General features: G+C 41.5%; 3 protein-coding genes across 3 annotated transcripts; 1 reads left to right on the top strand and 2 right to left on the bottom strand.

Annotated features, from left to right (window-relative positions):
- Positions 1–309: 309 nt before the first annotated feature.
- On the bottom strand, positions 310–8,009 carry cdca8 (cell division cycle associated 8). Its single transcript, XM_030064258.1, has 11 exons — positions 7,874–8,009; positions 7,522–7,614; positions 6,205–6,333; positions 5,760–5,800; positions 5,456–5,531; positions 4,172–4,245; positions 3,901–3,983; positions 3,319–3,417; positions 2,178–2,307; positions 1,188–1,274; positions 310–1,014 (listed from the first exon to the last, which is right to left on the bottom strand). The coding sequence occupies exons 2-11, from the start codon at positions 7,610–7,612 to the stop codon at positions 979–981; spliced, it is 846 nt and encodes a 281-aa protein (XP_029920118.1). The 5' UTR covers positions 7,613–7,614; positions 7,874–8,009; the 3' UTR covers positions 310–978.
- Positions 8,010–8,080: 71 nt separating this feature from the next.
- airim (AFG2 interacting ribosome maturation factor) lies at positions 8,081–10,385 on the top strand. Its single transcript, XM_030064260.1, has 4 exons — positions 8,081–8,504; positions 8,691–8,870; positions 9,240–9,358; positions 9,834–10,385. The coding sequence occupies exons 1-4, from the start codon at positions 8,236–8,238 to the stop codon at positions 9,872–9,874; spliced, it is 609 nt and encodes a 202-aa protein (XP_029920120.1). The 5' UTR covers positions 8,081–8,235; the 3' UTR covers positions 9,875–10,385.
- A 764-nt stretch (positions 10,386–11,149) lies between these two features.
- Positions 11,150–11,882, bottom strand: cldn35 (claudin 35). Its single transcript, XM_030064259.1, has one exon. It carries the CDS (start codon positions 11,880–11,882, stop codon positions 11,196–11,198), a length of 687 nt encoding a protein of 228 aa, XP_029920119.1. The 3' UTR covers positions 11,150–11,195.
- Between the last annotated feature and the right edge of the window lie 501 nt (positions 11,883–12,383).

The raw sequence follows: 12,383 nt of genomic DNA, 5'->3' as shown, positions 1-12,383 counted from the left end.
TTCCTGCAATTTTAACATTTTTGTTTTTGTCTGTCTTTGTAAAGCACTTGTGTACTACCGTGTGTGTGAAATGTGCTATATAAATTAAGTTGCCATGCTACTTTGATCATTTCACTTAAATTTACAGCTGGGGTCAAAATCTGTCAGTTGCATTAATGTTGTTAAAGTCTTTATTTATTTATTTATTTATTTTAAAAATGCAGTGATGTTTGTGCTATCAATACAAAGTTGAATAAGTGAATGATAACTATGAGACATGGTGAGGGATAACAACTGCAACATGATGAAGGAACAGAAACTGACACAACAGAGTGGACTGAAAATATATTTTCAGCAAGATCAAAGAATGGACCATACAGTAAATCATATTTACAAAGACCAAGATGGACGTATCAAAGTGAACAATCTTACAAGCCATCAGACTTAGAGAGTAGAGTAACATCAGAAGTTGTCTGACAGGCCAGCGGGACAAAAACAGGACAGACTGGAATCGTACTGAAGTGAGAAAACAGACATATGAGGCAGATCTTCCCCCAAACATGGATTAAGCCTAATCCTAGAACAAGACCACAGAAAATAGCCATATGGAAATAAAGAGTCCTGGAGCCTGTGAAGCACATCACATGACAATATTACAAAAGAAAGCAGGAGAATCTAAAACAGAGGGTTTTTTTAACCACACTTTACCACATTTACACGCTGCGAAACTGTCATCTGTTGACTCCCACTAAATGTCCTTTATCTGACAAAAAAAAGAAAGAAAGCTATGTACAAGTAAAATGTCGTTCCTTGACAGGTTATAAAAAAATCCATTCATATTATCTCTTAAAATCTGATCAAAAAGATAATGTATACCGATGAAACTTGAAACAGCTACTTTAGGTTTTATAAAAGGCAAACCTCCAAGAAGATAGAAATTCTCAAGAAAAAAAATAATGATAAAAATTTGTACAAGGCGAGAGCAGATCACCGGTGAGGTCACTCTGACGGTCCACACAGTGTTGTGAGGCGATTCTGTCAAGGAGGAAAAACACTGATGAGAATGAAGGCAGCAGGAAATATTTCACAGCTCCTGCTGGACTAAAACTAGAGGCCAAACAAACAAGTTTAATGTGTGTAGTTAAACTCAAATATGACATGTTTTCTTGGGAAATTTTCAATGCTGCGATCATCAGCGATCAATATACCTGCAGCAGCCGAATGCTCTTCAGGGCGGTCTCATCCAGTAACGACAGATCCACCGAGTCCATCTGACTGGCCAGCAGCTGAATGCTCTGGATCAAGACAACATGAACACAGCAACACACAAACACACACACAAATGGGGTTAACAAAGTGATATCCATTTGGCTGTAGCTGGCAAATTTACCTACTCAACTAGCCACTGAACTGGTAACACTTATAAGAACTTATTAGAAAAGTCTTGTCAGCAGGGGGAGAGAAATTCTGGGATGAAACTGAGGTTGTAACTGATGGACTATAAAAAAAACCTGTCTTCTGTTCTGGGAGTCAGCCAAGAGGCTTAGAGTAAAAATGTAAGAAATGAAAGTCATGAAAACATAAACCTTGGCTCACTTTCAACAAGAGCTAGACAATATTATCATAGTAATCCTAAGAAACTGGCAGTGATTACAACAACCTGCTAACAAATGCAAAAAGACACTGATGTCTATCAAGTTGAACTGCACTTAAACAATGTAATATAAAGCTACTTTTCAAATTAGACACCCTAATGTCAGATCTAATGTGATCTTTTAACTAATATTTGCTTTTTAATCACTAAATTTTACAACAAAATCATCGTATCACCATAACTCAAAATAATCATTGTACTGTTACTGTTACATGCATGTATCATTCCCGGTTTAATCCTCTGTGATAAGTAGCTTTACTTTGACTTTGTCAGCATTAAAAAACTGTGAACCCCACACCACCAGCTGCTAAATATCTTCTTTGCTCTCCCATGTTTCCCAACAGATAGCGTGAAGATAGTGGCATGTGAAGTTTTGTTTTATTCTAATCCTAAACTGGTCATTTTCTTTCTTGCCTGTCTGTCAGTGTAAATAAGAATCTGTCCTTTACCCACCTGCCGTTTCATAGTAAAGTTAATTTACTACTTAAATGGACTGATATGCTGGGGGATTAAAAACCCTGAGCCCAGCCTCCTGCATGCTCACCTCTCCGTTGCCAATAGGGACGTTGATGACGACTTCCTCGCTGCCTGCTGCGATGGGAGAGCCGTTGACTGAAATGCTGTAGACCCTCTCTTTGTGGCGGGGAATTCTCACTGCAGGAGTCTTGGGAAGCCTGAGGAAAAGGAGAGAGCCGTGACTGACTGTTCTCATCACCGCACAAAATGGGTAATGTCTCCTATATACAACAAGAAAAAACACAAAAAAATCCCCGAGAACTTCTGAAGTACATTGGACAAGTTGCCCTATTACAGCAGCACTTCAAAGCTGGGAGAACAAGCTTCCAGTGCCCCCACATTTGCAAACGCACAGATACAAAATACATTCACACCACTTCAAAGCACCATGCTGGTGCTTGTTTCCGGCGTTTTAATTTAATAGCAGGGCTTTCCTCTGCTTTTCACAGAATCAGGATCGTTGTAAATGCCAAGTGCAATGAATGTGCGGGAATTTGGCTTGGTGACACTGATGCAGCAGTATACAAATAATGAATAATTTCTAACATAAATACAGTTAAACATAGTAGACTTCACATTCAGGGCAAACAGACCCGGCATAAAAACTAGAACATATGCACTTACACACACTCAGCATTCTGCCACGATGTGCAATAAACTCATTTCTGTTTCATGGTATATTTATATATTCAAATTATGCTCTTTTGTGGTCAGTTTTTATAATATTTTCAGTTAGAGTCGTGGGCCAGATGCAAAGAAATTTTAGTCTGCTGTTCACTTGTCCAGTGTAGAGTCTGAATGCCAATCAAGTTATTCTTGAATCTTGACATTAAACCTGGCAGACAATATGACTGTAAATATGAAGCACAATGTGGAAAGACTATTCAAACTCATTCTTGATGCAGAACAAAGGAAAAGAAACTACTGAAGAAGACCATTCAATACACACAGTGGATACAAAATGTGCGACTGGGGGCAAAGATTAATAATTCAAGAGGAAAAAATGACGCAACAGTTAACTTCACAAGTCAGCAGCTCCTAATACAGTCTGAAAGCTGTTTCTATTTCAACACCGAAAAATCACGTGACACATCAGTGTGCAACTAGTAGTGTAACTAATATTTTCACACAAACATCTTGCCTAATGCAGCTGTATCTATGACGCTCACCTTGGGTCGAATCGTGGCGTGACGAGAGGGGTGGGGCCCATCATCAAAGAAGAGTCCATCATATTCCTGGCAGGAGTGACCAAAGGCTTCCTGTTTGACCTAGCAGCAAAACATCACACATCTTGTTCTGTATCACTGATAACAGGTATAATGTTAATTTGGCCAGACACAAGGCATTTACATACAAGGGGAAGCTGCACAGAGGGTTAACCAGCACTTAAGTGCAACATCTATCTGGCCAATCAGATCAGTCCGTTGAAATGGACCTTGGTGTAAGTATACATTTAAAGATATTACACAGATTTTTAACTCTAAACACAGAAAACAGTATATTTAAGTGTCTACTGGCCACCTGGAATTGATTGTGAGTAAGAAAACTTAACACAACACACAAAAACAGGAATCTGTATTGTCAATTTGGCATCAAGTCTATCTTAACTTCTTATAACTGTAGGCCTTGTATCTAAAAAGATGGTGCTTCTCAAACAAAACAAAATAATAATAATAAGACACTGATCATCGAATAAAAAACAGTTATTCCTCAGACCAGGGGCTTCTTACAGACAAATAGAAGTATCTTACCTTGCAACAGAGGTGTTCTGCTTGCTGACTGACAGAGCCTTGGCTCTTTTGGATGTGGTTGGTGGTTTTCTTGTAGCCCTCGCCTTAAACAAAAGCAAACAGTTAAACGGCTGCTTTCAAGCAGGAGGAGGCTGCACTCCAGCAACCATCCGCTGCACATCTTTCTTCACAGCCTGCGAGTGACAGCCAAACAGGGTTCTTGAACTGTGACTAGTGGCTACACAAATTGTTTTGTTTTGCAATGCGTGTTCTTGTTTGGGGCAGCAGCTACCTTTTTCACTGTGTTGTGGCCCGGGGTGTTCTCGTCCTCTGGGCTTGATTTGGCTTCGGCCTTTTTCTTTGATGCTGTAAATTGGAAACAAGATCAAAAGGATTATATCCCTTCTGTCAGTCCCAAGTTGCATGTGTTCCTCTTTTATTTATATATTTATTTATCGAAGGAAAAAAGGGTTCCTTAACTTTTACCATTTCACAAATCCATGCATTTTCCAGACCGTAATTTTTGAACATTTTTGACATGTTAAACAGTGATGCATGCAATACTGGCTGGGCAATATGACTGACAACATGTGGACACAGTCTATTACATCAAATGTCACAATGTATAATAGGACAGCACTTTCACAATCCGGTGATTATGGATTTATCACGACCAAACAACCATAGCTTCTCCAATTTTTCTGTTTCTTTCAAATGAGGAACATTGCTAAAATCCATTCATTTGTATCCCTCCATGATAAGGAAATACTCGTTCATGCCTTTGTCTCCTCCTCCTGTCTTGATTACTGTAATGCTTTGTTTACCTGTCTCAGCCAAGCCACGATCACCAGTCTACAGCTAATCCAAAATGCAGCTGTGAGGCTACTGACTAAGATACTGTGAAGATCCCACATTAGTTCAGTGCTAGCCTCTCCGCGCTGGCTGCCAGTTAAATACAGAATTGATTTTAAGATTCTTGTAATTACCTACAAGTACTTGCACGGCCTTGCCTCTTGCTACCTCTGTAACCGGCTAACACCTTTTAAAAAAAAAAAAAGCAAGGCCTCTCAGGTCCTCTGATCAAGGTCTTTTGACTGTGCCCCATTCAAATATGAAATCCAGCAGAGACTGCGCATTTGCTGTTAGAGCCCCCAAACTCTGGAATAATCTTCCACCAGCAGTGAGAACAGTAACATCAGCTGAAAGTTTGGACTGAGGCACTTTGATTTAAAAAGGTGCTATAGAAATAAATCCTACTTACTTACTTCTGTGTGCCTTGCAAACTTTTTAACACATGGAAACTTTCAATGGCTCTATTTCTCAGACTGTTTTGACTTGTTTTGGCTAAGATTATATATCATTCGATAATTGGCTTCTAAAATGAGCAGGATCCAGCAGGTGGAAGCACACAAATCTGCCTCCTGTCTGTTTCTTTGACATTTCATTTAAGACAATGCACTTTTATCATCCCAACACAAACTAGCTATCAACTGTGGTAGTGCTTTACTGATCTTCACTGATTCTGAGTTGAATTTTAGAGGATAAGAAGGGACACACAAAAACGGATTTAACATACTTTTCTTGACAGTTTTAGGAAGGACTGCGTGTTCCTCAGCCAGGACACTCTCAACCCGAGCGGCTTCCTCTTCTCTCTGTTAACAGACAGACAGAAGGGAAAAATGTTGAGTGAAAAGCACTTATTCTCTGTCTAGGTATACAGATCAGAACATCTGATTCAGTGCACCCAAAAAAGACATGTTATGAAAGTGACTTCATGCTTAACACGACAGACTGTGCCTGCACAAGCCAAAAGGAATCGGAGACTCAAGATGTAACTGTGATCCAAGGTATGATATGAGACAGATGGATAGTCAACTCACCTTTGCGTCATCCACTTCTGGTGACTTGGGTTTCTCTGACCCTAAAGAGTGTAGCAGACACCGTCTTGTTATCTAACAGATACGACTGAAATGCTGTCTGTCGTTTTACATATTATACACAGCACTACAAAGTACCAGGAACTTATATGATCCTAAACTGAAGAAATTAGGTAATGCAGAAGACACCCTTGGAGCATTATTTGTGAAGCCTGAACATTTCCATTGTTAATTTGACTGTGATCTCTTTCTAGTTTCCATTATTTAAATCACAATGTCACTTAATAAGACAAAAACTATAACTGCAGTTACATTTTTCATAATGACAATGACATGCTACTAAAACGACCCTACTGTAGAATGCTGATACCTCAGTGACACCATGGCACTGCTTCAAATGTGAGTTCACATTTTCACAAGACCAATACGAGGCTGTGTGTCAACTTACTGCAGTGATCCAACCAGTTCATTCCCCTGACCGCCTTGGGGAGCTTGATTATAGCCATGTTGTAGCTGTTGTCAACACTTTTCAACAGATGGTTCCTCTTCTCTATCAGCTGCCCGACAATGGTCTTCACTGTGGAAAAAACATAAGTGTTAGAAGTGGATTTGCCTCCCAAAAACTGAACCACCTTGTTTCCTCACCCTGACTCAAGGGCTGTGGCCTTCCTCACAGACTGACCAAAGCAAATAAGCATCGGCCATATGCTCTTCACACTTTTCACACATGAATGTACACCCATCCACACCTCCCATTTGCAGAAAAGTTTCTGGGCAATTTGAAAGTCCCTACCCTCATGCAGGGATGTTTTTTGGGGTAAGAATAAAGTCCCCAGAACTACATTTTGACCCCGGTCCCTGTTGTCGAAACACACACAGTTCCTCAAAATGTTCCTAATCCATGGGGAAATACCCTGCAGTCAAAATGGACCTTTGATTTCAATTTAGGATTAATTAAGGATTGACTTCCTCCGCCCTTTTCCTCATTCTCTCTCTCTCTCTCTCTCACACACACACACACAACAGCTTTTTTTCCCCAGATAAGTGGCCTATTTTGTAAACTATTTTGTATTCTTGCACAACCTTTAATTTATGTGTTTCATTTTAACTGAGAGAAGCTAGGTGAAATTAATTAATGACAATAAAAATCATTCTATTCTAAATCAAGAGTATCGAGAGGGATTAACCTATTCCATCAGGGCAGAAAAAGGAAAATCCTTATGTTGATAGGTCTTGATAAATAAAGTGACAGTTCCTTCCATGACTGTGGCTTATAGGGCTCCCTGCTGGGTAGCCAGGGTGACTTATAACCCTGAGCTGGCACAGATACTTCACAACAGGCTCACTGTCAGGCTTTATTTAGCTGTGTGTCAGAGAATAAACAACAGGCGGAAACAGAAACCCAAAAGACAGGTCGGTGAACCCTTTTTCTCACATGTCAAAGCATGAACAATGAACAAGAAAATCATACAATCATTCCACCTTTTTAAAAACTATTTTTTACAGGACAACCAGATTTTTAAATGGCTCATAAATTCCACTTTATGGTTGGTTACCAAGAAAAGGGGCATCCCAGCTACAATGAAGATTTGCATAGGAGTGGTAGTCTGTGTTAATATCCGGTTCTGGTTCTCCAGCGAGGGACTGGTAACCTTTACACCAAATACACGACATTACTTTGTAATAACACCACACTGTAGTGAACCATCATAGCCATGGGTGGATTTCCCTGAGTGTAAGCAACATGTAAGTTAACGTGACTCACCCTCATTGTCGAAATCCTGCAGCAGGGCTTCGAGCTTGGCCACCTTCAGGTTGTTTTTACGTTGTTTGGTCGCCCTTTTCCTCGGAGCCATGTCTGCACGGAACAAAAGGAGAAAATTAAATGCATTTGCTCCTCGACAAGACAAAACAAGGCACTTGCGTTGGTAAATTAGGTAAATCGTGACAGTTATCTGGCTAAATGTCGATTACGAAGCTAATGCTAACGTACGACTAACGTTAGCTAGCAATGTGACCCGCTAGTTAAGTGACACTATTTGCCGTCGCTTTAAACACGTGACTTTTATACACGTGTATTTTGTACCATGATGCATATTTTAGAGATGTTTTCTTACCTAATTATGTCTGTTGTATGTGTGTTTTGTCAACTATCTAAAGGTTCGTCTTCTTCTTCTCCTTCGCAGACGGTGATCCCTCCACAAAGCAGTTTTCAAATCTCCGCGCAGGGAGGAGCCAAAGTCTCAGTTTAGCCAATCAGAGCGACGCTGTGCAACGCGTCATGGCAAAATCCACCTCGTCGAATCACATCGGAGAACGTCAGTGTTTACACCAGGAGACCGGAAATGGAGTCCGGCAACATGGCAGAAAGAAAGGCATGGTAGAAACATGGAAGATTTACAATAAACGATCGGGTTGAGATGCGATTTCATAGCAGTGGGTATTAAAACAGAAACCTAGTTGTCTCGTTTGTGTTGAAATGTCCAAGCCTGCATTGCTGTCTCTCCATCAAGCGTTGAGGAAAGGCTTCCAGACTCTGGAGAGCAACCAGAAGCTGTGGAGGTCGGTGCTGGCGGAGTGCACGCCTCTCATGGTGTCTCTGGGAAACTTAGCGGAGCAGCTGAGGGCGCTTTCCAGGGTCCAGCTGTCCAACACACCGCTCAGCGCCTTCCCCGACCTGCAGCAGTGTCTGCACTTCAAACTCGTACAGGCCACGGATACAGTCCTGGGCAAACTCAGTGAGAAAATGTAAGTGTGCAATGGATGATGGAGTACTGCATGCATGGATTTTAAGGCTGCACATGATAATGCACCTCTGCTGTCTGTGCTTTACTTTACTTATTGCACTTAATTCCCAAAAGTGCAGTGGTGTTAGATGGCTCACAGCTTAGACTTTGCTTCACTTTTTTTTTTTTCACCCACCTACCTCCTCAGGTCCTCTCTCCAGGCTGCAAGGGATGCCATCAGTAACCAGGTGTCCGGAGTCTTCCAGGTGTACGAGCAGAACATGGACAGCCTGGATCTGCTCACCTTGACCGAGCGCTCGGCCACAGCTCCATCAGCTGCTGACATGATGGAGTGGCTGCAGGATGCCGAGCGTCACTATCGGCATCAGTATCCTCTCCTCGGGGATAGTCAGATTAATTCTTGTATTACAGTCCGAGAAACGTTTCCAGACTCCTTTTTTTATTTTTGCTGGCGTCATTGATGAACAACGCTGGAAACAGGATTGGTTTGTAATTCATTTATCAAACTGGGTCCGCAAGAAAATATCTTCAAGGACCTCTTCCAAGACCTCATTTGAAAAATTGATGCTTTTAGGGCTGTGTTTCAGGAGTTGGAGTCAAGGTTGAGGTTAGGAATGGTTCATTTTAAATAAGTTATGTTTTTAAAACTTACCAGAAAATCCTCGCAAGTATCATGTGCATGAATAGAGGGCAGAGACAGAGAGATGAGTCGTTTTCCTCAGTTGTGTGCGTTCAGATATCTGAGGAGGAAAACTCTGCTGCAGACCTTCAGAGCCGATGACCTCTCCCTGCTGGAGTCTGCTCCCAAGAGATGGGAATCCTTAGCGTCACCCAGTGCAGAGGACAGAATCACAGGTGAACCTCTCTAGATAATGTGCTGCATGTATGTTGTTTCACTACATCACACACTTTGTCCTGGAATACACCAAACATCACAAATTGATAATATAAAGGTGAAATTTTATTGTGGATAGAGGTTCTCTTAGGACATTTTGCCTGTAGAATAATCACAGATTTTCATATTATGGTGTAAAAACTGTCATACATTTCTGGTAGCACTTTTTTTCCTCAATATGGATAGTGTTATTTGAATTATTTTCTTTATTATCATGTCTGGCACTGGGTTTCAGCGGTATGCATGCATATAGTCCTAATGAATGAATTGGAAAATTGCCATGTTATCACTTCATATGTCTTCAGTCATGTTACAGGGAGAGCTAGCCACAGATTAATGCACAAAGGCCAGAATCAGTTTCAGGAGCTGTCTGTGTAAGCAGCATAGCAGCACGTGTTCTGCTGAAATGTTAATTATTTCTGTCTCCCGTTTCAGATACACTTTTCAAAGTGTCCCTCTTCATGGAGACACAGTGAAGAGAGTAAAATGGCTGAGATTGAGAAGTTTGTCAATCTGATGGCCTTTTCTGTGAAGAAGCTGCCGAGAACACAATTCAAACAATAAGGAACAGATGCACATGTGTACATTAAATGGACATTTTAACATGTAAATCGAGGATGTAAAGATGAAGACTGGATTATTTGGCCAGGAAAAATGTCGCTGGATCTGTTACACATTTTTTGATAGCTACAAAATGTGTGCATGTCCACGGAAATTACATTTTGAAGGAGAGCCTGATTGAAAATGTATTTTTTCTTGGACCAGTACCAGCACAGATATTTTGGAGTAAAGAACTTCCAATAGCAATATGCTGGCAGGAAATTGTTTATCCTCAAAAACATAGCCAAGGCAATCATCAGATTTGGTAATTTAGTTGTCAAGTCATGAAATAATTTTTTCATCGTTTGTAATAATAAAAAAAAAAAAGTACTGGAAGCTTGATATTTTGCAGTTGAACAGTAAACTTAATGAATTCTGGACACGATCTGCACTATCCTCTGCCCAGCTATGATACCCTGCTCACTGCTATATGAAATAATGTAAACAATGAAGTCTGCTGGTCAAACTATTTAATGGCATCAGTGTTTTAAAATGATCTCATCTGCTTTTTACTGCAATATATATTGTCTTTTTTTGCATATTGGCAAACACATAAGTCAGTGTTTGATGCTGTGATTTCACTGTATTTTCTCAGTGACGATTCAAAAGCTAAACCCAAAGGAATTTATGAGTAAAATCCAAAACACAGTAGGAAAAAGGGTCAAGGTGTAATTATTAAAACACTCTTTAAGAAACTTGTTTTATTTCACAGTTTGGATTTACGCACACTCAGTCAAGGTTCTGTGTGACAGTTAAAAGAGGTTATGACATTGCCAGAGAAGAACCACTTAAGAAATCACTGCAATCTTCACAACACAAGCAAAACAGAATATTGATATGTGTTAAGTGTTTGTTGACCCACTGAATGCCATCAAGTCTCTTTAATGATTTTTCACAAAAGAGGCAGTGAGTGATTGCTTCTCCCAGGCACTACTATAAATCACAGTGCAGTAAAGGTCAAACTTCAAATAAATATATAAATTCTGTCAAAGACAATTTCAACATAAGGAAGAGATAGATATACAAAATAAGCCAAACAAATATATATTTATATATATCCCAGTTTATAAATCATAGCCTAAAATTAACTGGTGAAAAACGTGGGACACCTAAATGCAGAAAATAATCAGTTTTTAAAGCTGGTCTTTTTTAATCTACATTCTCATGATTCTGCTGCTCTTTCCACGTCACCTCTTCCTATACATACTCCTTCAATGGTAGATTGTTGGATGTGATTGGTTTTGGGGGATCTGGTGGCAAGACAGGTGAATTAGCGAAGCTCCGGCCTATGTAACCCCTGCGGTAGCCTCTGCTCTCCATGTGGGGGCAGGTGCTGCTCAGCACAGCCCCACTGATCATGAGGATGACCGCAGCCGCCCAGCCCAGATAAATAGCCTGGCCGAGCTCTCGCTTGTGTATGGCGGGCACGTTAGGGTTGTAGAAATCCTGTACGACCGTGTTGGCCGTCCAGGAAACTGGAACCAGCACGCACAGGCCCGTCACAATGAAAAGCACCCCGCCTGAGAGCGCAATGCCCGCCTTGGCCCGGCGGTCGTCCCCGGCACAGGTGGTGCACTTCATGCCACAGCAGGACACGGTGCTGGAGAGCCAGCCCATGAAGATGGCCACGCACATGAGGGCACGGGCCGCCTGGATGTCTGGAGGCAAGGCCAGCATGGAGTCATAAGTCTTACACTGCATGTGGCCCGTGGTCTGGTAGACGCAACTCATCCAAATGCCCTCCCACTTGATCTCCGAGGTCAGGATGTTGTGGCCGATGAAGGCCGTGACCTTCCACTGAGGCAGGGCCGTCACGGCGATCGCCATGATCCAGCCAGTCACGGCGCAGGTGAAGCTGATCAGCTGCATGCCAGTGTTCACCATTATGACGCTTCTTCTGGGAGACTGCAGCTTTCCCTCAATGGTGACTGATTTCTCTGTTCACTTAATCCTCTGTCTGCTACGACCGCTTCTCGGATGAGATCTTCCGCCAAAATAGTATCACAGTATTTACTGTCTTGTTCACTGTTTCATCCGTCTTCTGATGTGCAGAGTTCACTCCTTTGGTATACTTGCTGCCCTCCTCCAGTCCTCCAGCTTCTTCAAATCCTTCCACTAATTTCTCAAATGAAGACCACACTGTCCTGAGCCACTCACTTTTCAACACTCTTGTCTTTTTCCTTGTTTATATGCCCAGCACCTGGTCAGATTCTCTCACGCTTCCCAGTCCCTGTCTTTCCCTGCTATTATCCACTTACCGTTTTTGTCATCCACCTTTTGAAAGCATTGGAGGCTCACGCACTTTCCCTCTTTTCACTCCGTAGTTTAAGTCAATGAATTATTGAGTGCCTCATAGCTGTGCAGCCATTTGTGGCGGCGCACCGA

Source organism: Myripristis murdjan, chromosome 11 (assembly GCF_902150065.1).
Source record: "Myripristis murdjan chromosome 11, fMyrMur1.1, whole genome shotgun sequence".
In the NCBI taxonomy this organism is placed as follows: domain Eukaryota; kingdom Metazoa; phylum Chordata; class Actinopteri; order Holocentriformes; family Holocentridae; genus Myripristis; species Myripristis murdjan.
This window is presented reverse-complemented; position numbering and strand designations above follow the sequence as displayed.